This window comes from Paramormyrops kingsleyae, chromosome 1 (genome assembly GCF_048594095.1).
Source record: "Paramormyrops kingsleyae isolate MSU_618 chromosome 1, PKINGS_0.4, whole genome shotgun sequence".
In the NCBI taxonomy this organism is placed as follows: domain Eukaryota; kingdom Metazoa; phylum Chordata; class Actinopteri; order Osteoglossiformes; family Mormyridae; genus Paramormyrops; species Paramormyrops kingsleyae.
The window spans coordinates 22,277,793-22,305,392 of NC_132797.1; the positions used below are offsets into that span (position 1 = coordinate 22,277,793).

General features: G+C 47.9%; 1 protein-coding gene across 24 annotated transcripts in view; it reads left to right on the forward strand.

Moving 5' to 3' along the window:
* The window catches only part of scrib (scribble planar cell polarity protein), an 82,020-nt gene that overhangs the window by 34,585 nt on the left and 19,835 nt on the right, over positions 1–27,600 (forward strand). For 17 of the 24 annotated variants that reach the window (XM_023832825.2, XM_023832813.2, XM_023832829.2 and 14 more), the window contains exons 4-29: positions 146–235; positions 344–400; positions 1,646–1,709; positions 2,881–2,955; positions 3,447–3,591; positions 4,295–4,413; positions 5,077–5,276; positions 5,981–6,147; positions 6,330–6,460; positions 6,751–6,876; positions 7,031–7,213; positions 7,396–7,770; positions 9,789–9,851; positions 12,064–12,153; positions 14,299–14,376; positions 15,080–15,391; positions 17,350–17,430; positions 20,940–21,155; positions 21,447–21,557; positions 21,690–21,866; positions 22,549–22,665; positions 22,760–22,948; positions 24,213–24,332; positions 25,197–25,253; positions 26,890–26,946; positions 27,185–27,265. In XM_023832825.2, the coding sequence (XP_023688593.2) occupies positions 146–235; positions 344–400; positions 1,646–1,709; positions 2,881–2,955; positions 3,447–3,591; positions 4,295–4,413; positions 5,077–5,276; positions 5,981–6,147; positions 6,330–6,460; positions 6,751–6,876; positions 7,031–7,213; positions 7,396–7,770; positions 9,789–9,851; positions 12,064–12,153; positions 14,299–14,376; positions 15,080–15,391; positions 17,350–17,430; positions 20,940–21,155; positions 21,447–21,557; positions 21,690–21,866; positions 22,549–22,665; positions 22,760–22,948; positions 24,213–24,332; positions 25,197–25,253; positions 26,890–26,946; positions 27,185–27,265 (3,481 nt within the window). The remainder of the gene's footprint in view (positions 1–145; positions 236–343; positions 401–1,645; positions 1,710–2,880; positions 2,956–3,446; positions 3,592–4,294; positions 4,414–5,076; positions 5,277–5,980; positions 6,148–6,329; positions 6,461–6,750; positions 6,877–7,030; positions 7,214–7,395; positions 7,771–9,788; positions 9,852–12,063; positions 12,154–14,298; positions 14,377–15,079; positions 15,392–17,349; positions 17,431–20,939; positions 21,156–21,446; positions 21,558–21,689; positions 21,867–22,548; positions 22,666–22,759; positions 22,949–24,212; positions 24,333–25,196; positions 25,254–26,889; positions 26,947–27,184; positions 27,266–27,600) is intronic. The other 7 variants (XM_023832814.2, XM_072711749.1, XM_023832817.2 and 4 more) reach the window with 4 other exon arrangements.

Consider the following 27,600-nt stretch of genomic DNA (forward strand, 5'->3'; position numbering starts at 1 on the left):
ACTGGGCCCTTTAAGCAAGGCCCGTAACCCCAGTTGCTTGAGGCACTGCCTGACTGTTTTTTTACTTGTATATCATTTTGGATAAAAGCTTGTGCTGAGTAGTCAGTCAACATAAATGTTCCTCTGTCTGTCTGTTCCCCCCCAGACTGCCCGACGGCTTCACCCAGCTGCGAGCCCTGGCCCACCTGGCCCTCAATGATGTGTCACTGCAGGCTCTGCCCAGTGACATTGGCAAGTGAGTGCCCCAGGCCCCGGGAGCCCCTGCCTCCTTTATAAATGCCACTGCCACTTCAGCCTTCTGCCCCATCCGGAATAATCACCCTCTCGGTTTCTCATCCCACAGCCTGGCCAACCTGGTGACCCTGGAGCTGCGGGAGAATCTGCTGAAGTCCCTGCCCACGTAAGCAAGCTGACCCCCACCCCCGGGGGACACTGAAATTTCACGAGATTAGGGAATCCCAACTGACCAAGACTGCCAGTGGCGGGAATGTTAGGAAGGACGGGCGTAATTTTATCGGATAAAGCCTGGGAGCTCGGAGGGGCTGTGATTTGTCCAGAAAATATCACATTTGTGTCTGGCCAGTCCTGCCCATGGCTCTGGGCACATGACAAGACTTGGTCATGTGACAACAGTTGTGATGTCATGAGCATGTGACTGGCTCCTACACCCCCTCAGTCCAGCTTGCACCAGCAGCACTGACCTGGTGTTATCTGGACCCCGCCTTACAGTTCTGTTGTTGAGCTGCTTTAATGTAAATGTGCAGGACGGACACCTGACCAGGAGAGCCCGGAACGCTGAGAGCTGAAGCCCTGAATGAATTAGAAAGATCCCAGACTGATTTGTGTAGCACAGATAATATTACAGCCATGTCTTCAGTCTGACAATGCCCTGCATCACAGCCGTCTTTATCCAGGGCCCTGTTTCCCAAAACCGTAATAAAGCCACCATCGCAACTTCAGAGAGAGAGTATTCTAGATGGTGGGCCTCAGACAGACTAGGTCTCTGTGTTTTGGGGCGAAGCCCTTTTTACCATAAGATCCTAATCACGCCTCTGCACCTGACTGTCTACAGCAGACAGCCATGTTTGCTTTGAGCCTCGTCTCAGCTGCTCAGGGGGTCCTGTAGCTCGCCATTCACGCTGAGCACTCGGCAGCCCCCCCCCCCCCCCCCAATTCCTGAGACAGTTGTCACAACATTTGCGTAAGTCTGTGGCTCTTTGGTCGAGTCTTCAACCATTTCCTGCTGGTCCTGGTCATTGGGGCAGACCTCTGAAACCGAACCGAACCAGTCGGGGGTGCCCACGAGCCTGGCAAAGGGGGTTACATCACTGTTAGGAGGTATCCATTTGCTGATTGGTGGCTGTGGTTTGGGAAGCAAGAGCAGTGAGGGTTGGGGAGGGGCAAAAGGTGTCAGCAACAGCTGTCAGTGGAGTCTAAACCGCCCCCACCCCACCCCCCATGCTGACAGCTGTTAATTAAGGTCTGCTGTGACCTGCGGTCCTGAATGTTTGCATGCCTGAGGAGCATTGCCGCCTGTAGCATACCCCTGAGGACCCACTCCCCTTCTGTGTTTGGGAGGGGGGGTGTAACTGAATGTGGCCCATACTGGCTGACCATCCCTCAATAAACCCAAACCTCCTTGCAGGTCGCTGTCCTTCCTGGTCAAGCTGGAGCACCTGGACCTGGGCAGCAATGAACTGGAAGTCCTGGTAAGAGCCTGCCCCAGTTAACCGTCGCACTCTCGGTTTCGGCGTGGCTGCGTGTTTACTGGTTTGCACACGTGAACTTTCATAGAACTTTCTGGAAAAAACTGTTTTTGTTCTGCTCTGAATGTTTTTTGTGTAAACGGGTCACAGTTGGATGACAGTGTGTGTGTGTCTATGCATGTGTGTGTGCGGCCACTGGCAGTATGGACACCTACCAAGGCACAATAAACTTCTCCCCCCTCTTTGCACCTGTGGGCCGTTATTCTCCTTGAGTTCTACAGCCCAGCACAGGTCTCGCCCAACGGGTCTGACTACAGACCTGCCTGGCTCTTTTCATTGGTCTTTGTTGCAGATTAAGGAAGTTATTTTTATATTTGAAGGTGCAGGATGATAGCGGGGGGGGTTTGGCACAGGTGGTGGTACAGATTCAGCTCAGAGATGAACGAGCTCTGAATCCCAATTGGGGGAGAGGAGCGGTTTACTGTTTTTCAGAGAGAGCTTTCTCAAGGGTTAGGGTCGCAGTGGGCAGTCTCCTTCCGGGGCGACAAGCCCCACTGATGCTTTAAGAGGGCGGAAGGGAGGACTAGGCCCCGGCGGGGGGTGATTTTGAGGCCGGATCTCGGGGGCAGTGAGGCCCCCGTTTGGCTTTGTTCGTCCGGATTGGATCAGCAGCAAAAACTAACTGTACAGAGCGAGTATGAAAAGGCGTAAACGGTGCGGATTAGTCTCTTCCTAATGACATCACTCAGCGTACAGCCTGCCCCAGGGCCGTTTGGCTCTCCTCATCGTCTGCTCAACATGCCGCGTTTTTCATATGCAAACGATCGCGCCAGCAGGTCCCTCTCCCGCATTAGCCCATTATCCGCCATCACGCTTTGTGTTTAGAGCGCAGCCGGAGCCCGTAATTAGTGCTCGTCACTGTGACTCAATAGCTGTTTTCACGACTGTATAAGAACCTCTGTGTGACAGTGTCGCATCGTTAGCGCTGACGGGCCATTGATTTGATCTGCCTTGTGTCCCTGTTTCGATGTGTGTGTGCGCCACTGGTGTGACTGCTGTATGAACTCACTGGGGAGTGACGAAGTCTTGTAACAGTGCTATGTGTCCTTACTGGGGTATATGTGCTACTTATGCAGCTATGTTGTGTGTCCTCATTCCCCCCTCCCCCCCCCAGCCTGACACACTTGGGGCCCTGCCTAACTTACGAGAGCTGTGGCTGGACCGGAATCAGCTCTCTGCCCTGCCATCGGTCAGTATCAACCTCTCAGCCTCCCCTCAGAGCACACTGGTCTGTGGACCACTTTCAGCCGAGGCCTTTATGTGTGTGTGTGGGGGAGGGGTATCAATTTGCCAGTGTTGAGACCAAATGTCCCCTCAATGTGGTAAAACTTCTTACTTTGTAGTTTGTGGGGAAATTATTCAGGTCTTCACAATATTGACATCAAATTAATGAAAACTCTGACTGCAATCAAACTGAAATAGCCAAAAGTGTATTTTTTTGGTTACTAATGGTTACGGGCTAGGTAGGGGTTAGGGTTATGCTCTAAGAAATGAATGGATTGTGTGTGTCTGTCTGTTTGCCTGTGCCTGCACGCGTGTTGGGGGGCCATGCAGCTTACATACAGACCTTCCTCGCCTTTGGGACTTCAATGGCTGCTTTGTTAGAAGGCCAGCCGCCTCATGCTCCAGTAGACCTCAGCTTGGTGCTGATGGACACCATCTTCCCCCTGCCATCTCCAGGAGCTGGGCAACCTGCGTCGGCTGGTGTGTCTCGACGTGTCTGAGAACCGCCTGGAGCACCTGCCGGAAGAGCTGAGCGGCCTGCTGGCCCTCACCGACCTGCTGCTCTCGCAGAACCTTCTGGAGAGTGTCCCTGACAGTATCGGTGAGCAACCCACAAAGGAAGTTTCTGGAATCAACATTGTATTAGATGTTGTTACTGTTACTGTCTCTGATGTGGTAACTTGGTATTATTGAACTGTAATGGCCCATTATCAGACCATTATGGCCAATTCCAGCAGGGCTGCTCTGAGAAAAATTGCCGCTGGGCTTTAGGGGCCCCACACAGTAAATTTTGCTGAGTGGGGGGAGGCTTTTACCAGCCCACATACCCATCGGTGCACTGGGAAAATGCCCAGTATGCCAGATGGCCATTCCACCCCAGTGTTCCAGTCAGAGATTCTTCCATTCAGACTGAGTGACATTGATAGTTTCATTTCATTGGTAGCAAGGGTTGGGCGAATGAATTCATTGACGAGGACCATTTTGAATTAACATTTAATACCTGAATAACAGTACATACTTTGGCCTGGGAACTACCTATATTTTGGCCGCAGAGAAATTATAATCCTTGCCGTCAGTCCTGTAGTATGTTGGGAATTTCCACCTTTTGACTGTTGGGACAGGGTGTTGTTTAAGTACCATAAGGGGAAACCTTTGTCTGGGAAAGGCTGAAATCAACAAAGGTTGGAAATGATGGAATTGAGCCATGAGTCCTCTGCTGGCAGGACTCGGCCATTGTAACCATTCTGCTTACCATCTAATCAGAAAGGTTCCGCGTACATTCTGACAAGTACTTCTGCACCCAGGCTCCCTGAAGCAGCTGTCCATCCTTAAAATGGACCAGAACCGGCTGACCAACTTGACAGAATCCATCGGCCAGTGCGAGAACCTGTCCGAGCTCATGCTGGCAGAGAACCTGCTCCAGGTACATGCTGAAATGCCAGCCGCCCTCCCCACCTGTCGCCCTGACCTTCCGTTATGTCCCTTCATAACCGGCATGAAAATGAAACGGCTTCCATAAACCTTGCCAAGCGTGCAGTGCCTCGCCGCGCTGAGATGCCCCCAGCGCCTTCTGCATTGCATATAAAGAGGAGAAAAGGTTATTTTCTGCTGGCGGCTTGTAATTCAAGACTGATGAATGGATTGTTTTCCATTCTGTCATTTTCGCCGTTATGTGTTGCATAGGGGAACCTTGAAGCTGTGTGTGTGTGTGTGTGTGTGTGTCTGTCTGTCTGTGTGTGTGTGTGTGTGTGTGTGTAATGTCCCCCCTCCCTTACAGTCTACCTGAACTTGTCCTCATGGAAATCCTTTTTGGACAGTAAAAGTATTATGGATGTGACATTTAAACTGATGTTGGCAAACAAAATGCATGGACAAGCTTGGTATCAATGAGTCAGTCTCTTCACATAACCACTTGGGTTGCATATAGACATCCATAAAATTCATGTAGTGAATTTCACGTTAAAAATATTTAGCATTTTATCAGAGCTATGGATGTCACACCAGACCTTGGCATGGAATCAGCCTCTTATCACATCCTGCCATCTCCTTTTCCGCATTTTCTTAAACTCCACCACGACCCTGTCAGACACTGCCGCGCACAGTGGGCAAGCTGAAGAAGCTGACCAACCTGAACGTGGACCGCAACCGGCTGGCCAGCATCCCCGTGGAGCTGGGCGGCTGCTCCAGCCTGAACGTGCTGTCACTGCGGGACAACCAGGTGGGCCGGCTGCCCAGTGAGCTGGCCGAAGCTTCCGAGCTGCACGTGCTTGACGTGGCCGGCAATCGGTGAGCGCCCCCCACCTTCCCGGAGGCCTTACTACCTCATCTACAGTACTGGCAATACAAATTGCTGGACTTGTTTTCAAGCTGTAATACAAAAACATTTGGAAATTCAAAAATTGAAAGTTGGCCAAAATGTTTTGTTTTGATGCTAAATAAAGATGCAAAAAATTTCAAATCATTATCTTTTTTGAGATCTGGCTGTTAGAGTAAACCCTGACCTGATAATTGGGGACCTACCTTTCACTTCCATGAGAAAACTGAGGGTGAAATTGACCTATATTTTTGGTCAATCTGTTGAAAATTCATTGAATTTTGATGGATAATTTCAATTTAGGCATAGGTTGGCAAAAGCAGTAAGACATTATCTTTTATGTTTGTGAAACAAGTCGTTTAAATGTGACATTTCTGGCCAGAGATATAAGTTGAAGTTAAAAGTGGAGATTTTTGGGCACTTTTTACACTGTTCTGTAGTCAATGCGCTGCCCTGCTCGTACCTGCTTTTATGTTCCTTCGGGGTGGGGAGTGTTTGCTAAATCGTCTGGCACTCCCTGGGCTTTGTGACAGCAGTGGCTGAAAGTCAGACATTTATTATGGAAGAAAAACTAACTAGAAACCTGGGAGACTGAGTCTCTTCCCATCTTTCCATGCATGTTCGGGATAATTCCGTGGAACAGTGCTTGATTTCCTGATATCGGCCTCACCCCCAGGCTCCAGAACCTGCCCTTCGCCCTGGCCAACCTGAACCTGAAGGCCATGTGGCTGGCAGAGAACCAGTCGCAGCCCATGCTCAAGTTCCAGACGGAGGATGACGAGCACACGGGGGAGAAGGTGCTCACCTGCTACCTGCTGCCCCAGCAGCCGTCGCCCAGCCTTGGTGAGAGACCCCCCCCCCCCCCCCCATCTCTTTACCTGCCTCTTGAAGCTACAACCCCACCCTGGGTTGACCACATGTTCTAGAAAAATGTAGAAAGGATACACGTATCACTTCCCTGTCAGCTGTCAGGTTGCGCTCCGATCATTTAACGATGGCCGCTATCCACCACCCCCATCCCACAGAGAACCTGCTGCAGGAGAGACCCGACGACAGCTGGACAGACACCAACCTGAACCGCGTGTCGGTCATCCAGTTCCGGGATGAGGCCAAGGAGGAGGTGGAGGAGGTGCCAGAGGAGCGCAAGGTGGGCACTGTAAGTGAAGATGGATGGATGGACTTGCTCACGTAATCGCAAAAGCTTAAGCAGCACAGTACATACATTTAAACACATTTTTGATATTAATTGACATATTTAGGATACACCTTTGTCCAAAGCAATGTACAAGTGAGGGTAATAATGGGCAGTAATAATAATTAATGCAAACAATACACAGTCCATTCAGTCAGTTGGTCCCCCGTCATTGGGTGACTCTCTATAGTGTAATAGCTGGGATGAATGCATGACATTCGCAGTGATTCGTTCCGTCCATCTGTCTGTCAAAGAGCCTGCAGCGGCGGGCGACGCCACACCCCAGTGAGCTGAAGGTGATGAAGAAGGTGATCGAGGAGCGGAGGAACGAGGCCTACACGGCCAAGCCTGACGGGGACGCGGATACACCCGAAGCAGAGGTGGGCGTCCGCGAACGAGGCCAATCGTTAGAGCTTACAGCTTCAGGCGGACACTGCTCTGTGACTGAATGGGTCTCTGAATTCTGTTAAGCTAGTGCTAGACCCTGCAGCTTCCGGAAAGCCCCTCTGATCGTATTTCCATTTGCTTTCCTAGGAGAAACGTCTGAGTGGCCTGTCCAGCAACAGTCACAACTCCCAGGCCTCCTACAGTACGGCCTCCGCGGGTTCTCATGAGGAAAGGCGGGGCCTGCCAACTGAGGGGGAGGAGCCTGAGGATGGATACGCCCAGGATCAGGAAGAGGAGGGGCTCGATGAGATGGAGGTGGAATATATTGAGGTTGGTCCTACATCTACAAAAGCATCAAAAAAATGTGGGGGAAAAATAATCATCAGTGTACTCGGAACCTGATTAGACGACTTATTGTTTCATTTCTATTAAAACTTGTAGCTTTGAGATTGATTTTGGTTGTTTTCCGCTTAACTATAATACCAAAAAGTTAATACATTTTTGCCTCTCAGCCAACAGTGCACTTTGCCGATGAGCCCATCATCCGTGGAGGGGACGAGGAAGACGAGGAGGACGAGGAGGATGGTGACGGGGAGCGGAGCGATGTGGAGGAGCGGCCCGCCTTACCTGCCGAGCGGCAGCGGCTCATCCGCAAGGACACCCCCCACTACAAAAAGCACTTCAAGATCACAAAGCTTCCCAAACCGGAGGCTGTGGCCGCCCTCCTGCGGGGCTTCAACCCCGACGCAGTCGGTGATGAGGATGACGAAGAGGAAGACCAGGAGGGGCCAGCTGCTGTCGCCGCCCTTCAGGCAGAGAGCGAACTGCCAGAGTCTGTTGACAACAGGCTGCTGGACAGGATCACCTCCCCTTTGCAGCCCATCAAGGTAGGGAGACGTGCGAAGGGAGAAATCGGCCGTCCTCTGTCCTCCAATAAAAAAGGCTCAGGGATCAGTCAGAGAAATGGAGCTGCTGTTCCCCCCAGGTGGTGTGGGTTACCACGTGTGGATCCATGCTCCCTCTACATCAGCATTGGCTGTTTCTTCTTCATTCTCAGGATTTCCAGTCTCTCGAGTGCCGGCCAATATTTTGCACCCAGAAAAACAGGTCACAGAGCTTCTTGAGGTGCCACAGACTTGACACCTTCTAATGTCATGTCCTTCATCATGCCATTTTACATCTCTTTCAGGCCTGGAGTTTGGAGAAACCTCCGTCTTATAGGTGCTGATAATGTACCTCATTGAGAAGCACTCTAACGCCTAGTTCTCCAGAGCTAGAGACTAGGGGTGTAACGGTACACAAATATTACAGATCATTACGTACCTCAGTTTTGAAGTCACGGTTCGGTATGTTTGGGTACAGCGGGGGTAAAAGAAACAAAACATAAATTGCTTCTTTTTTTCTTTAGTAAACAGTGGCTTACTGAACAAAGTATGACTGTCTTAAATAAAAAAATCTCTAAAAATATTCTCTCAAGTAAATAAAAAAATGAATATCCATTAAGGTGCACATTTACAAAATTAACTACCTTATCTGTACTGTATTCACCATAGCAGCTTTCATTGCAGCTTCATATAAGAATTGTGCAGCACATAAATTGTCTCAAAAAATACAAAGCATGACAAGATAAATATCCATTATGGTGCAGCATTAAAAAATACCTGTGCTGTAGTTGTATTCATATCAACAGCTTCCAGCTTCACATTAGCACGCGCATGCATTTACTGCATTCGTTCGGTACATATGTGTACCGAACCGAAAGACCTGTACCGAAAAATTTTGGTATGAATACGTGTACCGTTACACTCCTACTAGAGAGACTCTGGTTTTGTCTGTATACTGTCTCACAACTTAAGCTTGGCGTCATGCTGTGAACGTGGTTTAGCTATTTAGCTGCTAGGGTGATGAGGTTGGGGTTAGAGGCCTGACATTGTTGTAGGTCAGGCTCAGTTAGTATGAACAGCTCTATGTTCAGTAGAGTTCCCTTTCTGCCAGGCACAGGGACTCAAAGGATACATCTATGCCCTTGGGGCACTAAAAACTACAGATCTTTGAGACTTTTATAAGTTGTTCAACCAGAAGCTGGTTTGTAGGGCCAGGTTTACACCCTCGGCAGTCAGGGACTCGTACACAGCGCAGCTGCTTTACGCCTCGACCCACAACAGTGGCACTTGGAGGATTCAGTGAAACTGTCTGAATGAACATTGTAGATGTATGAAGAACCGTGTCTTCTGCTTGGCCTTGCCCTCAGGTCCAAGGTAGACTCTCCTCACTACCCTGCTTTCAGTGTCCCCCTGACCACTCCCAATGTCGCTTGATGTCTTTTGTGTTCTGTTTTTAATTTTCAGTTGTAAATGCCATTAGCTGACCTTTCTTCTGCTTAACTCGGTGATCTCTGAAGTCCACAGCAATTCAAATGTGATATGAACCCCCCGTTTCTGCCTCTTTGATTCCCCTCAAGTGTTCGATTGGCTGTTCTCCACAAATTCTACAAGCACCTCCCCTCCAGTCTGATAGCTTCATACCAGCTTTGCCTCCAGTATAGATACTCATCAGATTGAGTACTCAGATGATGAAATTATTTACATCCCTTTATTGCTTTAGTGGTTGGAAGGTGGATGGATAGTAATGCATCTCCACATGGGGGTCTGAAGCACCACCTCCATATTCATGTTTGGTCTTTGTCATAAATCAAGACCCTGAAGCCCAGGAGAGAAGGTGGTGAAGCATTGAGTGTCAGGGGGTGGGTCTTCACTAGCAAAATCCTTCCTGTTGTGCAGAGTGGAGCTGCAAGCGGCGGGTTTACCTGCCCACCCCCACCCCCCCCAACGCGTGCGTGCGAGTGCGCGCTGTTCATTTTTGCCCCACTAATCCGCATGCTTCTCGCTGGTTCCTGTCCTAACAGGGGGTGTCATTTGATCAAGTCAATAATCTGCTGATTGAGCCTGCTCGAATTGAGGAGGAAGAGGTCTGTACCTACTCTTTCCCACCCATCCATCCATCTCTGTGTCTCTCTTTCTCTCTCACTCATTTTGACATAGCAAACACCTTAAATAACCCAAGCCAATCACGAGGGATAACCTCCAGTTTGCCTTGGAGACACTGACCCAGCTTGGTAACACCTTCCAGAAAGGCTATTGTCTTATTATGGGATGCTTTAACCCACAGGCTTGTTAAAGATGTCACTTGTCAGAATGTTATTGGCCTTGGGTACATGGTCCTGGAGGTGCACCAGCTTGGTCAGTCAGTCCTTTCCATTCTTTTCTAGTATTTTCACCGCACTGTTACTGGTCCACTTCTGGTTCACTTGACTTTCAGCCTCCTTTCCCATCCTGCCGGGTTGTGGCCTCCCAGGCTCGTAAGATGGGCTGGAGGTGGGTGTAAATGCTAAGATCCGTAAGTTGTCATCACGTCCTTAAGGCGAGTGTCAAGGGCATTTACGGGGGATGGAGCCACAGTGCCCTGAAAGCTGATTGGCTCCTGGAGTGCCCCCTCTCCTGTCACTCACCAATTGTAAACATATCATTGGGTAATTAAGGTTAGCCCCTCTGTATGAATTACGGCCCCTCTTTAGCCCCTACAAGCACCCTGGTGCTGTCTTCTGTGCAGTGATGCGATTGGTGTGTGGAGTTTGGTGGAAGAAACTGGTCCCAGCATTTAACTGCTCACTACAAAGTCTGTGAATTATCTTGAGTAACCTGCTCACGATTTCTGGTAAGAGACATTGCTGCTGGGTTTTTCAAATGTATTTTTTTTGGTATTTTAATCACCACAGATAGAATGCCATTCACTCCATAATATTTGAGAGAAGAACAACATTTCTCCAACCAATATCTCCAAAACTAGGCAACTTCCAGCAAAACAACCCGCATAAATAGATAGCACTAAAACCCCCTACAGCATATTGTTTTCCAGTTTTAGGGTAAACCCCCTTTAACGTCTTAACAAGATGCTGTCAAAGATATTAATCATCTGCTCCGTCTTTGTTTCCTGTGTGGAAGTTGGGATTAAGAGACATTACTGAAGAAGAGTTAGGCTGAGGGAAGGGCTGGGGGGCCACAAGGGCACTGACTCCAGCTGAAAGCTGATTGGTCCCTCGCCCCCTCCCCTGTTACCAATTCTAATATACCATTGGCTACTGCTACGGTTAGCCCCTATGTGTGAATTATGGCCCCTCTAATGTCCCCCACATTACAAAATTCCTAGAATTGCCCCAGGGGAAGGTGTAGAAACAGTACTTTATACCCATGGTATGTGTAGATCAGCGGGCTTAACAGTACGAGACCTACAGAGCGGCGCCGTGAGCCCACAAAGTATTAGGGTTAGTCTGTTAGGGTTGGTCTATTACATTATTGCGGCAGGAAGGTAAACTATTGCATGTGTATGATTTCTCTCCTCACCATACTAAATTTTCCATCTACACTAACTCCGATCTGCCACGGCTTGCCTCACTAACATCCACGCCTCGGATGGGGTCCGGGTAGCTGTGTTGTGATTTATTAACACCCCGTCCTTAGTCTTGTTTTCATGGTCTCCCGGTTCCACGTCGTGGTTTGCAGTAGCTTCCCGCACGTTCTCGTGTGTGTGTGTCTCTGTGTGTGCGGAGTTGTCTGTCTAATGCACCTTTTACAGGTCGTCCTGCACTCTGAGGACCTGCTCTGTTCTGCATGTTCTCTGAGGTGCACTCCTGTGGCACGGATCGATCCCGCCGGATGGGGGGGGGGCCCAGCACATCGTTTCGCCTTCTGGCTTCTCCGGGCCCGGATGCTTCTCACAAAAACAGAAAAAAAAAATCTCCCCAGCTTTTTTTTTTTTCCTTTTTCCATGTCGGGGATAAATCATTCTTTACAGGCCTTTCCAGAATGTCCCCTTTCTACATTGCTAGTCACCCAGAATCTGTCCAGTTGAATGAACCCTCCCCCTTTTCTCCAGACCTGGTCAAACCATCCTGTATCCCATCCCATTCTCCGATTCCACCCCTCCCATCAGTAATGTGACATCTTAAGTTTCAAGGTATAACAGAATCTGAATTAGCTGCCCTGCTCCGGGCCCCCAGAAAACAAACGGCAAGCGTTGTTTTTTTTTCCTGGAATGTTCTTGCCTGGGACGTTGCCTTTGCGGTGAGCGCCCCCTGGTGGCCGGCCCCACCAGCCGTGCTCATCCATCTCCTCTCCTTCTAGCTGACCCTGACAGTCCTACGGCAGACGGGTGGCCTTGGGATCAGTATCGCGGGGGGCCGTGGCTCCACACCGTACAAGGGGGATGACGAGGTAAGGTGGGGGGGGGAGACCACAGAGCCGTCCAACATCAAGAGCTGACGTTCTGTGCCGGTCCCTCATAATCCTGCCTCAGCACTGGCAGTTTGGATTGGATGGGGGGCAGGTCGTCCAAGCGAGGGCCTTTGTCCAGTTGGACACCCTGGCAGGGGCACAGGGTCTCACAACCAGTGGTGGAGGAAGTACTGAAGCTTAGTACTTAAGTAAAAGTACAAATATCCTACAAATATGTACTCAAGTAAAAGTAGAAGTGCTACATCAACAATCTTACTTAAGTGAAAGTACTAAGTACTTACTTTTAAATTTACTTTAAAGTATAGTTTTAAGTAAAAGTACTCACACAATGGTTTGTCTCAACGTCTGGGGTGTGCCATTTTGTAAAAGAATAGTAGATATACTGACTTACGCCTCTACCAATGTCATTGCTCGTAATAATTACAAGCAACTAAACAGTATATGTGTATTGGCTCTGGGTCCATGTTGAATGTCTCGTCTTCTTGAAATCAAGCCAGTCTACCAGCTCGTGCTGCTAATTGACGCGCGCTCTGCCATCATTGGAGCTAATATAGCCACCTGATTGGTAGGAAATGGCAAACAACACCAGAACGCAATAGGCTAACTATTTTTTCATGCAAGATTTTGAGGAAATTGTGTTCATAAAATGTAACGGCTAACGGCATAAATTGTAGAAATGTAGTTGAGTAGAAAGTACAGATAATTGTCGCAAAATGTAATGGAGTAAAATAAAAAGTATGCATTATTATTTTTACTTAAGTAAAGTACAGATACATAAAAATGTACTTAAGTACAGTAACGAAGTACAAATACTTTGTTACATTCCACCACTGCTCACAACTGTGGTGCTCAACCCCCCCAGAGGCCTGTGGCAAAGTAGATGGCATTTGGAGGCCAACACATATGTTGCCCCACATTATCCCTTCATGCAGTAGGGATAGCCTTTGCCACGCTGAGGTCATGCCGTCACGAGGACCATCATGATCATTCGCCAGTATTCGGCATGATTCAAGTGTTATTCCTCTCGGGGGACAAAACACTTATCCATTCATTCGATACATCTATGCCGTTGTCATCTATCCTTGTGTCACATGTGAGCCTTCAGGTCACTCTGATCAATGCTGGCCAGTGTCCCCTGGAGTGCAGTGACATTGAGGACGGCCAAGGTCATGCTGCTAATGGGACTCGCTCTCCCGGCTTCTCTGGGGAGGGTGATGCAAGTCCCGTTCTCTAACAGGCCACCGCTTCGTGTTTTTAAAGAGCTCTGAGGATGAGCGAGTTACCGGAGCTTGGGCAACCAACAGATGTGGTGTCTGACTGAAGCAGTGTCCGTCCACCCCCCCCCCCCAAACATGCACCCAGACACCACACACACACACCTAAGCCTAGGTTTGACCCCTGAACTCCAAAGTAAACATTTGTTAGAAAAAGGGGTCCAGTACCGACCCCCCTTGCCGCAGGGAGCACGGCACAGCTGCATGGGGACATGGGAACGTGTCATATGGACTCCTCCTGCCATGCTGTGACTCTGTGTGAAAGGGTCATGTGGTTAGCACTCAAACCCTTCCTCCATTTGTTACACTTGGTATTTTACTTCCCTTATTTCCAGTGACCTTAATTCTTATCTTAACGAATATGGGCTTCTCAATGTTCTGTAGTCTGAAAATCAGGTCTGGGTGAAGCTCCCTCCCACACACACACTTTCTTCACCCTTCACCAGCCCCTTAATGGAAAGCCTTGATTGCAGCAAGGCCTGATCAGCCGCAAATGAGTCTATGGTATAACCGCAGACAGGGCACCCCCAGTCTCTTGGGATCTGTGATTGATTGCTTAGGCTTGCATTATTTCAGACTTTTTATCCTTCCCCACTAGCTTTTCTTGTAGCGCAAGCAATATTTACTTTAATTGTCTGCCTGCTGGCCCATAGAGTACGGCATCTTTAACAGTCTGTCCTGGAAGTTGTAGGCAGTGGGACGTGCTGTTGTACCTTTAGTCAGGATATATAGCTGAAATGAAAGGAAAAATTACAACTGATGTCAAAACAGTGACCTGTTCAAACCAATTGTTCCTATATTTAACAGCTCTGATTGTATGTGTCTCCCCCCCCCCCCCCCCCCCCCCCAGGGTATCTTCATCTCCAGAGTGTCAGAGGACGGTCCGGCGGCCTGCGCTGGGGTCAAAGTGGGAGACAAGCTGCTGCAGGTAGACAGAACCCACAAGTCTTGGACTGTGTGTGTGTGTGTGTGTGTGTGTGCGCGTGCTCATGTGTTCGTTTGTTCCTATGCCTGTGAATGTCTGTCTAATCATGACACTAAATAGCCAATCAGAAATGGGAATGTGTCTCCCTCATACCTTAATATTATAACCACCCTGTAGATATGAAGACCAAACAGCTGTTAACTTTATGGTTCTCTTTAATCGGGTGAAAATTAATAGCCAGTCAGAAATGGAAATGTAGAACCATCTGATCTTATTGAAATGACATGGCTAACAGCTATAAACGTTATGGGGATCTTTAATTATATGACACTTAATAGCTAATCAGAAATGGCAATGTCTCCCTCTTACATTAATATTAGAACCATCTGAGCTTGATATGATGAAGCCAACGGCTATTAACTTTAGGGTCTCTCTAATCATGTGACACTTAATAGCCAATCAGAAATGGCAATGTCTCCCTCTTACATTAATATTAGAACCATCTGAGCTTGATATGATGAAGCCAACGGCTATTAACTTTAGGGTCTCTCTAATCATGTGACACTTAATAGCCAATCAAAAATGAGAATGTAGATATGATGAGGCTGACGGCTGTTAACTTAATCAAATATTGTAAATTTGTATTGTGAAATAGTACCTTTTCAAAGGTCCAACAGCAGGCCCTAGCGTGACTTTGTGTGCCCAGGTGAACGGTGTGGACCTGCAGGGGGCGGAGCACCAGCAGGCAGTGGATGCGCTGCGCGGCTCCGGCACCGCGGTGTCAATGACGGTGCTGCGGGAGCGCATGGTGGAGCCCGAGAATGCTGTGACGACCACGCCGCTGCGGCCCGAGGACGACTCCTTCCCACGCGAGCGGCGCGCCAGCGGCCTGCCCTTCTGCCTGGAGCCTGCCGCCGGCCGCCAGCGCCTCAGCGCCTGCCTCATCCGCAACGACAAGGGCCTGGGCTTCAGCATCGCCGGGGGGAAGGGCTCCACCCAGTACCGTACCGGCGATACCGTACGTCAGCTCGCGTCCCCTTTAGTCTTAGCCCTACTTTACTGTTGCAATTTATTCTTCGAACACTTTTATTCAAAGCAATGTACTTTTTTGAGAAGGTAGGGTCAGCCAATCCCTGGAGAAATTAAGGGTTAAGGGCCTTGCTCAAGGGCCCAACAGAGATCATTCACTACCCAGAACCGTTTCGACCACTGGCAGAGGGTCCTAACCCGCTAAAGTAAACTACTAGTTTTTATCACTAAGGTATTTAAAGCACCTTGAGTAGTTGGTCCTTAGCCATGTACCTCTTGGTAGTAGGGGACAGGCCAGGCACCAGGCTGGTCAGATCTCTGTCCACATGAACAGGTAGGGGGCGCTGTGTGACTAAGTGGGGAAGGACTGTGGCTGGCAGAATGATGTCACTGACCTTTAATCCTGATTGCTCCAGGGACTGGTAGCCCCTGCTCTTTGCTCATTTCTACATTGCTTTAGGCAAAAGGTTCTGCTAGCTAAATAAAGGTAGGTAAATATAAATGTACCATGTGAATGGTGGAGTTTCCCGGCAACCCGAGGCTGTGGCTATGTAGCATGAAGCTTTTTCCTCACGACCTGTGTGAGGCTGTCCCACTGTGCCCAGCCGGGTGAGTCATGAGGCTCGTCCGTGACTGCGTGACGAGTCAGCGCTGAGTCAGAGTGAAGAGACCTCGGTCTAAATGTGAGAACGGTGTCTTATGCACATACCCTCACCCACCGCTGGATTCCCGTCCCAACATCACCTGTTTTCAGTTTGGACGGGTCGCCGTGGCGACGTGGTTATGAATAGCAAGCATCGACATGCGATCGGACCCCCAGTGGTATTTCGGGGACTGGTATTTTTTACCCTGTGTCCTGTTAGACTGGGATTCAGCCGGTGCGGACCAGCACTGCCTGACCAGTACACGCGTGTGCGCTCTCTAGACCCGCTTCCGGTAAGTTCTGGCTTGTACAACTTGTGTCACGGGGAAGCTTGTGCAGAGGGCTGTTCACGATTGCCAAGTGCATTCTGGTCATGAACGCGAGCTTGAGAGTTAGCAGTAGCGGGTAACGCGTTTCTGACGTGGATTTTAAAGGCCAGCGTTAGCTACAACGTCCTCACCAGGCTTGGGAAGGGGGGCTGCCGAACGTATCACAAACGAAATGTCGTCCATCAGCGATCTCTCTCTTCGTATTGAGGTTTTGACTGACACAGGGTTCAGTGGGGGGTGGTGGCTTTGCATCACAGCTGTGTCCAATAGTTAATGTATCCAGTGACCGAATGAGCAGCCCCCCCCCAATACGCGGCCTTTCTCTATAAGTCCCAGGGAATGGGGGGGGCGGGGGGTTTCGCTGTCCTGGTGAAAACATTGCGGGTCGCTGTGATACCCTTAGCATTCTCTCAGGGCGGGTCCGGGATTAGCGGGATACGGCATTGCATGCAGCACTGATATAGTGGGATCCTGTGAGGACCTGTGTACCCAGAAGAGGGCGCGGTACCAAGCATGATTACCCTTCCCCTTTAGACCCCTACTCAATCGTTCTGAACACCCAAACATGAGTGTCACTGTGGCACCCCAGAAGACGTTATCTCACACCCCCAGTGATCACCCCTCTGCTGACGACCTTCAGCTTCCTGTCGCTCTCTACCACGCGTTTGCGTTGTTGGTCTCTGCAAATGAGCTCATAACACCAAGTATGGTAACTTAACACATCTGTTCAAACACTGAAATGCTGAGATTCATTTGAAGGGGAGTCTCTATGTTTACGGCTGGCTGTGCATATGTGTGTCTCTGCCCTTTGTCATTTTTAATGCCCTAACTATGCCTGTGAATATAAGAAACATGTCTGTGGTCTCTTAAGCTTTTAAGAGTTTAACTGTCCTTAGCTACTGAAATTAGACCATCACACCCTACTGGGTCGCTCTGTTACCAGTACTTAGTTCTGGGGTCTTTCTCTGCCAGCAGGGCATCTTCATCTCCCGGATCGCCGAGGGTGGGGCCGCCCACCGTGACAGCACGCTGCAAGTGGGAGACCGGGTCATCTCCGTGAGTACCTCCTCCTCCTCCTCCTTCACCTCCTCTTTCCTGCTGTATATCCCACCAGGTGCGATATTTAATTCCCACAAAACATGTCTGTTCCTTACCGGAGTGAGCCGGCCTGCTCCGTCTCATTGCTGATCTCCTCGGGGCTCTGCTTCTGCACCTCTTTGTCTCCTCACTTCTCCTATGTTAAACTTCACCTGAAATAAGTTTTACTTATCATGGGCTTATCTGAATATAATCAGATCTGGTGGTGAAGAGGGCAGAAAAACACAGCGGGGGGCCTGAGGGAGAGGAGCTTTAAATCAGGGCCCAATGGCCCAGTGGGAGTGATGGGAGTCACTGCACCCCTGGTTTCCACACGTCTGGTGCCTGTTAATTTCGGGTCTGGAGTCGTGGCTTATTGAGCTGTCAGGGAAGCGGCTGACTTGGATATCGGGTGTAAAATGATTATTTTAGCCCACAGTGATGTTTTGGTTAGGATGGTAGCACGTTTTCACCCCATTAGAAACACGAGCATTACAGTCCAGCTGTTTTTTTTTTGGGTCTTCTGGGGGATGCAGTTGTATTTGCTTGTATGATGTGTCTGTCTGTCTCTTCTACTCCTCATTTTTTTTCTTTAATCATTTCACCCCCCTCCTACTCCTTGCTCGTTTGCCATGTCTCTTCCCCACTTGGGTGGTGGGTGTGGTGTTGGGGGAGGTGGGACCGCTGCCATGGATCCGGAGATAAATGCTGATACTGGGTGGTCAGTGCTGGCCTCTGTCCCTGCTGTGAGACGCCCTCAGTTCCCCGGTCGTTCGCTGACTTCGGTTTGCTGCTCCATGGCGGCTCGTTAGCATGTCGTTTTTTCTCACACGTGATTGAATGGGAGCTGCTTCATTGATGCTGCTGTGATGCAGGGAGCATTTGATAGTTCTGACTTGGTAGACATTTTAGAGACAGACCTACCAGTAGGGAGGACACATTCGCTTACATAATTTGTATTATATTTTACTGGTCTTATAGTATTTAGTCATGACTTTTCTCTAAGTGTTTGTGCTGGGCTCAGGAAGAATCTGGAGGTGATTCCATGAGCTGTCTGAGCAGTGATTGGGAGCAGGGGCGTATAGAGGGGCGGGGCCACAGGGGCACTGGCCCCAGCTGAAAGCTGATTGGCCCCCGGAGTGCCCCGTCCCCTGTCACTCACTAGGTAAATATTGTACATGCCTCCAAACACTTTTGCATTGGCTTTAACCATATATACTAGTGCATCATCTTGTTATACATGGGTACTGTATGTATAACATTCATATATAGTACTTCATATTCAGTACTGAGCTTCTTACAGTGTACAGACCACACTGGCCTCCCCACCCCACTCACCTGCCCTCTCCTCAGGTGGTAGGTCCTCCTCAGTTCCCCCTGAGCACTCTGGTTTGGTCTGCAGTGTCCCAGGCTGGTGTTTATCCTCGGTCAGTTGGTCTGTCTATCTCTGGTTTTTCTGTCTGTCCTCATTTGATTGGTCAGTCTGTCCCTGGTCTCTCTCTCTCCCTGGCTGGTCTGTTGGTTAGTCCCCAGCCAGTCTGTCTGTTACTTATCTTTTTGTTCCCAACTGGTCTGTCTCCCGTCTCTTGTCTTTCTTCTCCCAGCTGGTCAGTCTGTCTGTCTCTACCCAGCCAGGCAGTCTGTCCGTGGTCAGTCAGTCTGACTCTGTCCTTGGTTTGCCTCTACTCGGTCTGTCTGTTTCTGGTCTGTCAGTTAGTCTCCTGCCAGTCTGTCTGACCATTCTCGGTCAGTCGGTCTGTTTGTCTCTGGTCTTTCTATCCCCAGCTTATATGACTGTCTCTCCCCAGTCATTTGGTCTGTTTGTCTCTGGTTTTTCTGTACTTAGCTGGTCTGTCTCTGTGTGTTGATGCTGGCTTTTTTGTGACTGAGCACACCTCATTCTAACCTGCAGCCTCTTGCTGGTCTAAATGTATCTGTATGGAAAAGACACCCTCAATCATCCGATCTTCACCTGTTCACAATTAATACAGTAATAAAATTATAGCATTGTCATTTTTTTAATTTAGATGTATATTTTTAAATGCTGAAGTTCAAGTGCTTTAGTTTAGGTATATTTTTGGTACAACAATACACGCAAAAATCTTGAAGGAAAAAACCACCCCTCCCCCCCCCCCCCAAATGTGTATATTGTCAAGTTTTGCAGATGGGTGATCCAGAGAATCTCTGACTGCTGAGGCAGAGCCAGCTTAATGTCATGCAATGAGAGACGCCTGATTTATTTCTCTGACCCTATTTCTAGAGTAAGGAGTCATAGGAGTGCCGTAACAAAAAAGAAATCTGTAAAATAAGAAAATCAATGCTGATTAAGAAAGTAACTTTTGGCATTTCCCTATTGCTTTTACTTTTTTCCTGAATGCCCAAGCTGTCAATCAACTGGCTTTGGGCGGGCATTCCCACCCAAGCTGAGTAGTCAACAGGGGGAATGCACTCAATGTCACAGTAGGTGTAAATATACTCTGGTAACAGCAACAACTGAAATCTAAGCTCAAAGATGTGGATTTGCGGTTGTCATTTTGTGTCAGTTATGTTGAATTTTTGGGTAAAATCGCATCAGCATTTATTGAAAAACATCCAAGGTGATGAGCCTTGTGTTCCAATATCAAAGGAGGGATTGTTAGATTTAGCTAAGCCAAGATAAACCCAGTTTGCCTTGTATACGGGGCAGCTCCACAAAAAACACAATTAGACAACTTAAAAAGTTGCTACAAAATGTTATTAGGAATCTCTTTTATTCTTTTATTTGTATTTATTTTACTTTCCTTTTCTATTGACAGATTTATTCTTTTTATGGAACTCCTGTGACTGTACTAGAGGCTTCTCAGTCCAATTCAGTTTTACTTGGCTGATAACCTCTGTTCACCAGCAGGTGGAGCCACTGCATTCAATGTTCCATTCAAAACATCTGAAATTAATGGCTGTAGTTTTATTGATATTCTATCTGTGTGTGTCTCACTGTAAACTGCTTTAAATGTGTGTATTTTGTTATTAATTGTGATAAGTACAGGAAAAAATACATGTGAAGATTTTGGGGTGCGTTTTGAATTTCATACTTAAATATTTGGATGTTTCTTCTGGGTCTTGTTCTGTCACCATAGAGACGTGTATGGAAATTGAAGTGGACCTGGTGCTGCTTTAATGCTCGCAACCAAGCCCTGAATACTGATGATTAAATAAGTCTGCAAATCACATTAGCAGGAATGCCTGTAATGGTGGAGACATATGTCTTGTAAATGCTCAGGTTCATTTGTTTCGGTAACTGAATTGTACTTATTTTTTTTACTTAATTGTTAGTTAACGTTATGTAATCTTCAAAGTATTAGATTAATTGAAGGAATGGTCACTGTGCCCCAATTGAAGGGGAGGAATGTAGAATAGGCCTAATTCCAGCAGCCAGCAGGGGGCGTCTGAGAACCGCGTGCTGTGGCTCATGTCTGTCTGGAGGCTGACGCACAGATCTGTCCATCCAGATCAATGGTGTAGACATGACAGAGGCCAGGCATGACCAGGCAGTAGCTCTGCTCACCACCGCCTCCCCCACCATCACCCTGCTGGTGGACCGTGACCTGGCCGAGCCCCGGGCCCGCCCACACTCCCCCCCGCCGCCTCAGCCCACCAGTGCGGCGGACCAGGAGGACCAAGGCGAACAGTCGAGCCAGCCAATGGAGGACGAGTATCCCATTGAGGTGAGAAGTGGAGGCGTAGATAAGGGGGGACTGGCCAATAAGCAGTGATTATGATAATGTCTCTCATTTGCTATTAAAGCAACAATAAAAACAAAAAAAGATGATTTTGTTTTTATTTAAAATGCATTAATCTACCAGAGTAACTGAAGTTGAAGTTCACATCATAGTGATATCATAATGACATCATAATTGCGATGGAGTTTTTTAGCGAGGGAGATGCCATTATAAAGATAATAATGAATTCTGATTTCATCCTGTCGTAGTTAAAACCTTTACTTCCTGTGCCAACAGGAAGTGATGCTGGTGAAGGCAGGCGGCCCCCTTGGGCTGAGCATCGTCGGAGGCAGCGACCATGCCAGCCACCCATTCGGAGTCCGTGAGCCTGGAGTTTTCATCTCCAAGGTGAGCCTGAGGAACTGAGCAACTGGATCCTGTGTGGAGTATCGCTCCCCTGTCACTCACCGATTCAGAACTCATCATTGGCTAATGAGGCTTGCCCCTCGGTATGGATTATGACACCTTTTGTGTGTCCAGGTGATCCCCCATGGCCTGGCCTGCAGGAGCGGCCTGCGGGTGGGCGACCGCATCCTTGAGGTGAACTCCATCGACCTGCGGCATGCCACCCATCAGGAGGCCGTGCGAGCGCTGCTCTCCAACAAGCAGGAGATCCAGCTGCTGGTTCGCCGTGACCCCGCCCCCCCCGGCATGCAGGTGCGGACCTCGCCCTAACTCTCTGACAAGACCAGGCCCCATGTGTCTTTGATTTTATGCAGCCATTGTTGCAGAAAAATGTGGCAATTAATAAACAGGAAAGAAACATAATATCCATATTGGGTAAAGCATATAAATCTGTGTGGAGGGGGGCAGTTGGTTGGAGTTTCGTGTACAGACAGTTCTTCTGTTGCATGCAGTTCCCGAATGTAAGTATCTAATCTGAGCTGATTCATATTGGATCACGTGTTTTTTTTCTTTTTACCCTATATATTTAGATGCATATCTGAGAGACGGAGAGAGAGACCCATTTCACAAAATCCATTCCATTTCCATAAATAGGTGGACAAGGTTAAATGTCTGAGAAGCATGCTGGGGAAATTTCAGATGTTGAACATAAAGGAAAAACTTAGATTAGAGTTGAAAGTTTTAAAAGCTCCATTATAAAGCGTTTTGAAGATAATGGTCAGTGGTTTCCTTTGTGTTCTGAGTGGTCTGTCTCAATCCATTTTTCCCCATAAGCCCAGTTATTTTTATTGTGCCACTTTGCAGAATGTATGATTTTACAGGAAGGCCTCTGTGGCGGTAAAGTGGGAAAGCCTGGTCCTAGATGGGAGGGTTCTGTTCTGGCAGAGGGTCTGCTTCTTACCTGATTTAATAAATACCACCCCCCCCCCCACAGGAGATCGTCATCGAGAAGTACCCCGGAGAGAAACTGGGCATCAGCATCCGCGGGGGGGCCAGGGGCCACACCGGCAACCCCTTTGACCCCTCTGATGAGGGCATTTTCATCTCCAAGGTGACCATCATGTGGGAGGTGTTCCTGTTCCGTTGCGGACTCGATCTCAGGGGCAGGGTCCTGACCTCTTGCTGCCGTGCCATGCTTTTGCCAGGTGAGCGCCGGCGGGGCGGCTGCGAGGGACGGCCGGCTGCGGGTGGGCATGCGCATCCTGGAGGTGAACGGCCACAGCCTGCTGGGCATGACGCACACAGAGGCTGTGCGGGCCCTGCGAGCCACAGGAGACACTCTGGCCGTGCTGGTGTGCGATGGCTTTGACCCACAGGATGCTGCTGCCATCGAGGTGACAAGCAGACCGCCAGAGAACAGGCCACACTATACCTGTGCTGCTGTCTTGTTCTCTTCATATGTCACCTTCACTGTCTCTTCCAGTTCCATAGTCACCTCCTCTGCCCCATTCTTTTCCTCATCTTTTCCCTTCTCCTGTTTTCTCCTCCTCTGTCATCTAGTTCTCCTTCTGTATCTCCTCATATGTCACCTCTTTCTATTGTCTGTCATCTCCTCCCCTTCTCCATACACCTCCATTTTCTTCTTACCCTCCTGCTCCTCCTGTCATCTTTTTTTCCTCCTGTATCTTCTCATGTCGCCTTCTTGTTCCCCTTTTGTCTCCTCCTCCTTAGTCACCTCCTTTGTCCATTTTTTCCTCTCCCTTTTTCCCTTCACCTCCTCCATTTTCTCTCCCACACTCTCCATCATCCTATTCTCCTCATGATACCTTCTTTTTGTTTTTCTCTTTTGTCTCCTCCTGCTCATGCTGTGTTGCATTTGAACTAGTAACTTGGAAATTCCAAGTTCCTAGTCAGGAATTTCAACTGGAAGGCCCCCTAAAGTTGGAATTCTGACTCGTGAACTCAGAGTAATTGACACAATCCCAAGCTCAGAATCCAAGATAGCTGCACCCTTTTTCAACAGAAGTGAAAGTTGTAGTTTCATACTGTTCATTAGCACTTGCGTCTTAGTTGTGTACATAGTACTGTCCAACTTATCTGTGGACATGTTGCTGTGGAGTTTTATGCGCAAAACACCACGTAATGTGTTAATAAACTGATATTGCTAACAATTAACCGGGCTAGAACTGGATTTCATGCTTAGTCAGGTTATTTGTCGGATTTAACGTAGTCCGGGCTAAATGTAAGTGAACGATGAAGGCCATTTAAACTGGGATAAATTAAATCCGACAAGTTATCCGGCTAAGCAAGAAGTCTTGCTTTTTGAACTGGGTCCCTTGTCTTGTTAAATGGCTTTCCTACTCACTGTACTGGAACACGTTTAACTTGTGTGTGATATCATTCCCAGTTCCAAGTTCTGACCTCTGAGGTAAATGGAACACAGCATTATTCGCCTCCTCTTCCTTTCTTCCCCTTCCCCTGCTCCTTTGCCTCCTCCTGCTCCCATTTCTCCTTTGTCATTTTGTCCATCTCCTCCTCTGACGGTTTATGCTTTATTGCTATGGAGCTCACTTTTTTGTCACTTTTTTGTCCACCCAGAGCAGTGGATTCTTTTACCTCCTTAATGTCTACAAGCCGTCTGTACTCCTCCTCTTTCAGGCATCCCCCGGTGTCATTGCCAACCCCTTTGCTGCGGGCATCGTTCGCAAGAACAGCATGGAGAGCATCTCTTCTATTGACAGGGACCTGAGCCCAGAGGAGATGGACATCCTGCAGAAGGTGAGCCATCTTCTCCCATGCAGAACAGCAGATGCAAAGTCGTTTGCTGAAATAAACACATAATGGGCTTTAGATAACAGCCGAAACATTTGTCCAGATGCCGGTGTTTTGGTACTATATGGGCATGTACTTAGGCCCACAATTTAGTTAGCAGATTAGTAGAGCATCTAAAATATTAATGAGAGGTATATTATGACCCCCAAAAGTTAGTGATCTGTATAAATTTGGCATATATTTTTTTAATAAACATGCTGGACTATAAACTGTTAAAATTACCACCACACCACACAGATCTTTTTACCTTGCTTATTCACAATATCTCCTCTTTTAAAATATGTTGTGACTGCTGAGTTGTCCCTTTCTTCACCGCCATACTTCACTAAATCACTTCCATGATTTACCAAAACAGTATATTCCACTAACCAAATTTAAAAAACATGAGGACACGTTGAATTAATACAGATTACTAACGTATGGGCATCACAGTACACATCTTTTTAATATCTTAGGCATACTACTAATCTGCTTACCAAATTGTGGGCGTAAGTAAATGTCCGTAAAGTATTGAAAAGCTGGGGTCTGGACAAATGTTTCGCCCGTTATCTAAAGCCCTGGTGATTATTGTGCATGTAATCATATAATCGCCAGTACATTGTGATGTGATGATATGCAGGCCTGATGTATAACAACTTTGAACTGCTTCCCCATGGGGATTAATGAAGTTTATCAAGTAATTGCATGCATTCTTTTTATCAGGAAAATCTGCATGTGACAGACGTTCAGACTAAAAACCGTTTTCAGAGACCACTGCTGTCTTATCAAAACACGTGTCTGATTGGGTAAATGTTGTTTGTCTGTGTGCAGGAGGTGGAGATGGTGCGAGAATCGTCCCAGTGGGAGAAGGAGGAGCTGGAGAAGCTGGTGAGTGGGAATTGTGGCTGAAGGTCTCTGTTTTTGGCACAGCGTATGCCAGCTGAGTGCCCCGGTATTTCATTGTGCTGTAGTGATGAGCTGCTAACCCTTCGCACCCTGCCTGCATCGGACAGTCACTTTAGAGTGGGAGTGTTAGGGCGCTTTTCCACCGCACAAAGTACGGTACTTTCGGTATGGTACTTTCGCTTTTCCATTGACTTCCGGTCGAGTACCAGTACCGAAATCTCGAGTACCGAAAGTGCCAAACCAGTTGGGGTACTTCTTTGGTACTTCGGTACTTTGGGGTGGGACTTGCAAACGTATTTGCTGTTGATTGGTTATGCAAATAACCTACCGCTGAAACACAAAATACAACCGCCATCTTTTGAAATACACAGTGAGAAACAAAATAAAAAGCAGTAGAAACAAAAATATAAAAAAGTAAAATGGAAGAATGGACAAACGAGGAAACACAGGCTTTAATCGCCATTTGGTCGGATGAACAGATCCAGTGGGATTTGGATGGCACGACTCGAAATAAAAAAGTTTTTGCCATTCCGAGCAGTTCAGTTTCCCTATGTTTCCCCTGTCGCGCGCTGATTTGTACACGGTTTCTTTTACACGGTAAACAAGCCATATATTAATTTTAAAACATCACATGCCTTTTGTATGTTTTTTGTTTTTACAGATAATAAATGAAATTACTTAATTCGCTGGATAGAGGTATTTCTTGATGAAAACGGTATAGTATTGCTTATAAGACTATATTATGCGTGACGATCTACTGTATTCACATGTAATAATGTACCTGAGTGATTTTCAGGCATTTCACATACCTCTTTGCTTTAATATTAGGGGAAACATTATTTCCTGATAGACAGGAGAAATATAGGGAAACTTAATTGCTGGGAACACCATAATACCAAGCCGCTTGGAAGAAATGGGGCACACGCGAAACACCGAACAATGCCGCTTGAAAATCAAAAAACATAATTAAATAATTTGTTTGCTTTCAAAAGACTGAATTAGCAGTAAGCTAATTCTTACTGCTTTGATCGGCTTAGCCAAAGTAAATGTACCTACGTAAACGTAATTGATGGCAGCATGATTTGGATTTTACTGAATAGCCTCAACTATTAGTTTTAATTTTGGGCTGTCAGTCAGGGGCGGTCACTGATGATGTCATTTGGCGCCGGTACCATTTTTTTACGGCAGTGGAAAACCGACATGAAAGAAGTACCAAACTTTCGGCACTTTATGGAAGTACCGAAAGTACGGTACCTGGTGCGGTGGAAAAACGCCCTTAGTGTCTACCCCCACCCCACCCCTGGTCCTGCTGTGTCCCACTGTCCTCTTCTGCTGCTTTTTTGTGGGAATATTCAGTGGGATTACCTGTCTTCTAACATGTGTGGATTCTTTTCTCTGCCTCTCTCTTTCTCTCAATCTCTGGTGTGTCTGGGAATCCATCATTTCTCTACTTAATTCCCATGGTTCCCTTCACCCTTTTCATTTTTTCACCCACATCATTTTCCCCTTTGGTCTGTTGATCCTCCTCTGATATCATCCCCCTATCTCCTGCATGTATTGTTGCGTGATTGGGTACCCCATCCCCTCCCCCATTTTATGGTGCCCCCCTCTGGTGAAGGAGCGCATGCGCATGGAGCGTGAGGAGGCCAATCGCGTGCTGGAAAAGGAGACTGAGGTGAGGGCTCCCTTGTCCATTCTCCACTTCTCCTGCTCGTGGGCTTACTGGACAATCAGTAATCACAGAAACGGCCTTGGCTTGTTAAGGCATGTTTAATCAAGTACAGAATCATCAGCTTGGATGGGGAACAGCTTCAAGCATGGTTTTTCATGCTGGTATCTCAAAAAGTTGATTGCAAAAATCATCAGGCCTTAAACCCTGATTATTGTGTTTTGCTCCTTCCATTCTTCTCCAGGACCTGGACACTGGGCCCCTCAAACTGGACTACAGGACACTGGCTGCCCTGCCCAGCTCTGGCATGCAGAAGCTTGGCCAGGTGAGCTCCCCGTGCTGGTACCAGGGTTGACCTGTGTTGTGTCCTATCAATTCCCCACAGGGCTTTTCTGGGTTCCCAGCCTTACAGTACGGACACTGCAGGACCTCTCCTCTATCGAATGCTTCAGCTTTGTTCATTTATCTGATAAGACACAGGTGCTCATTAGTATTGTGCTGGAGATGTGCTCAGAGTCCCGATGGATGATTTTTTCGTTGGTTCATTTCTTGGTTGGTTCTTTGGTTGGTTCGTTTGGTGGTTGGTGTGTTGGGTCATTCATTCATTGGTTCATTGGTTTGTGGTTCGTTCGTTGGCTGGTTCGTTGCTTGGTTGATTGT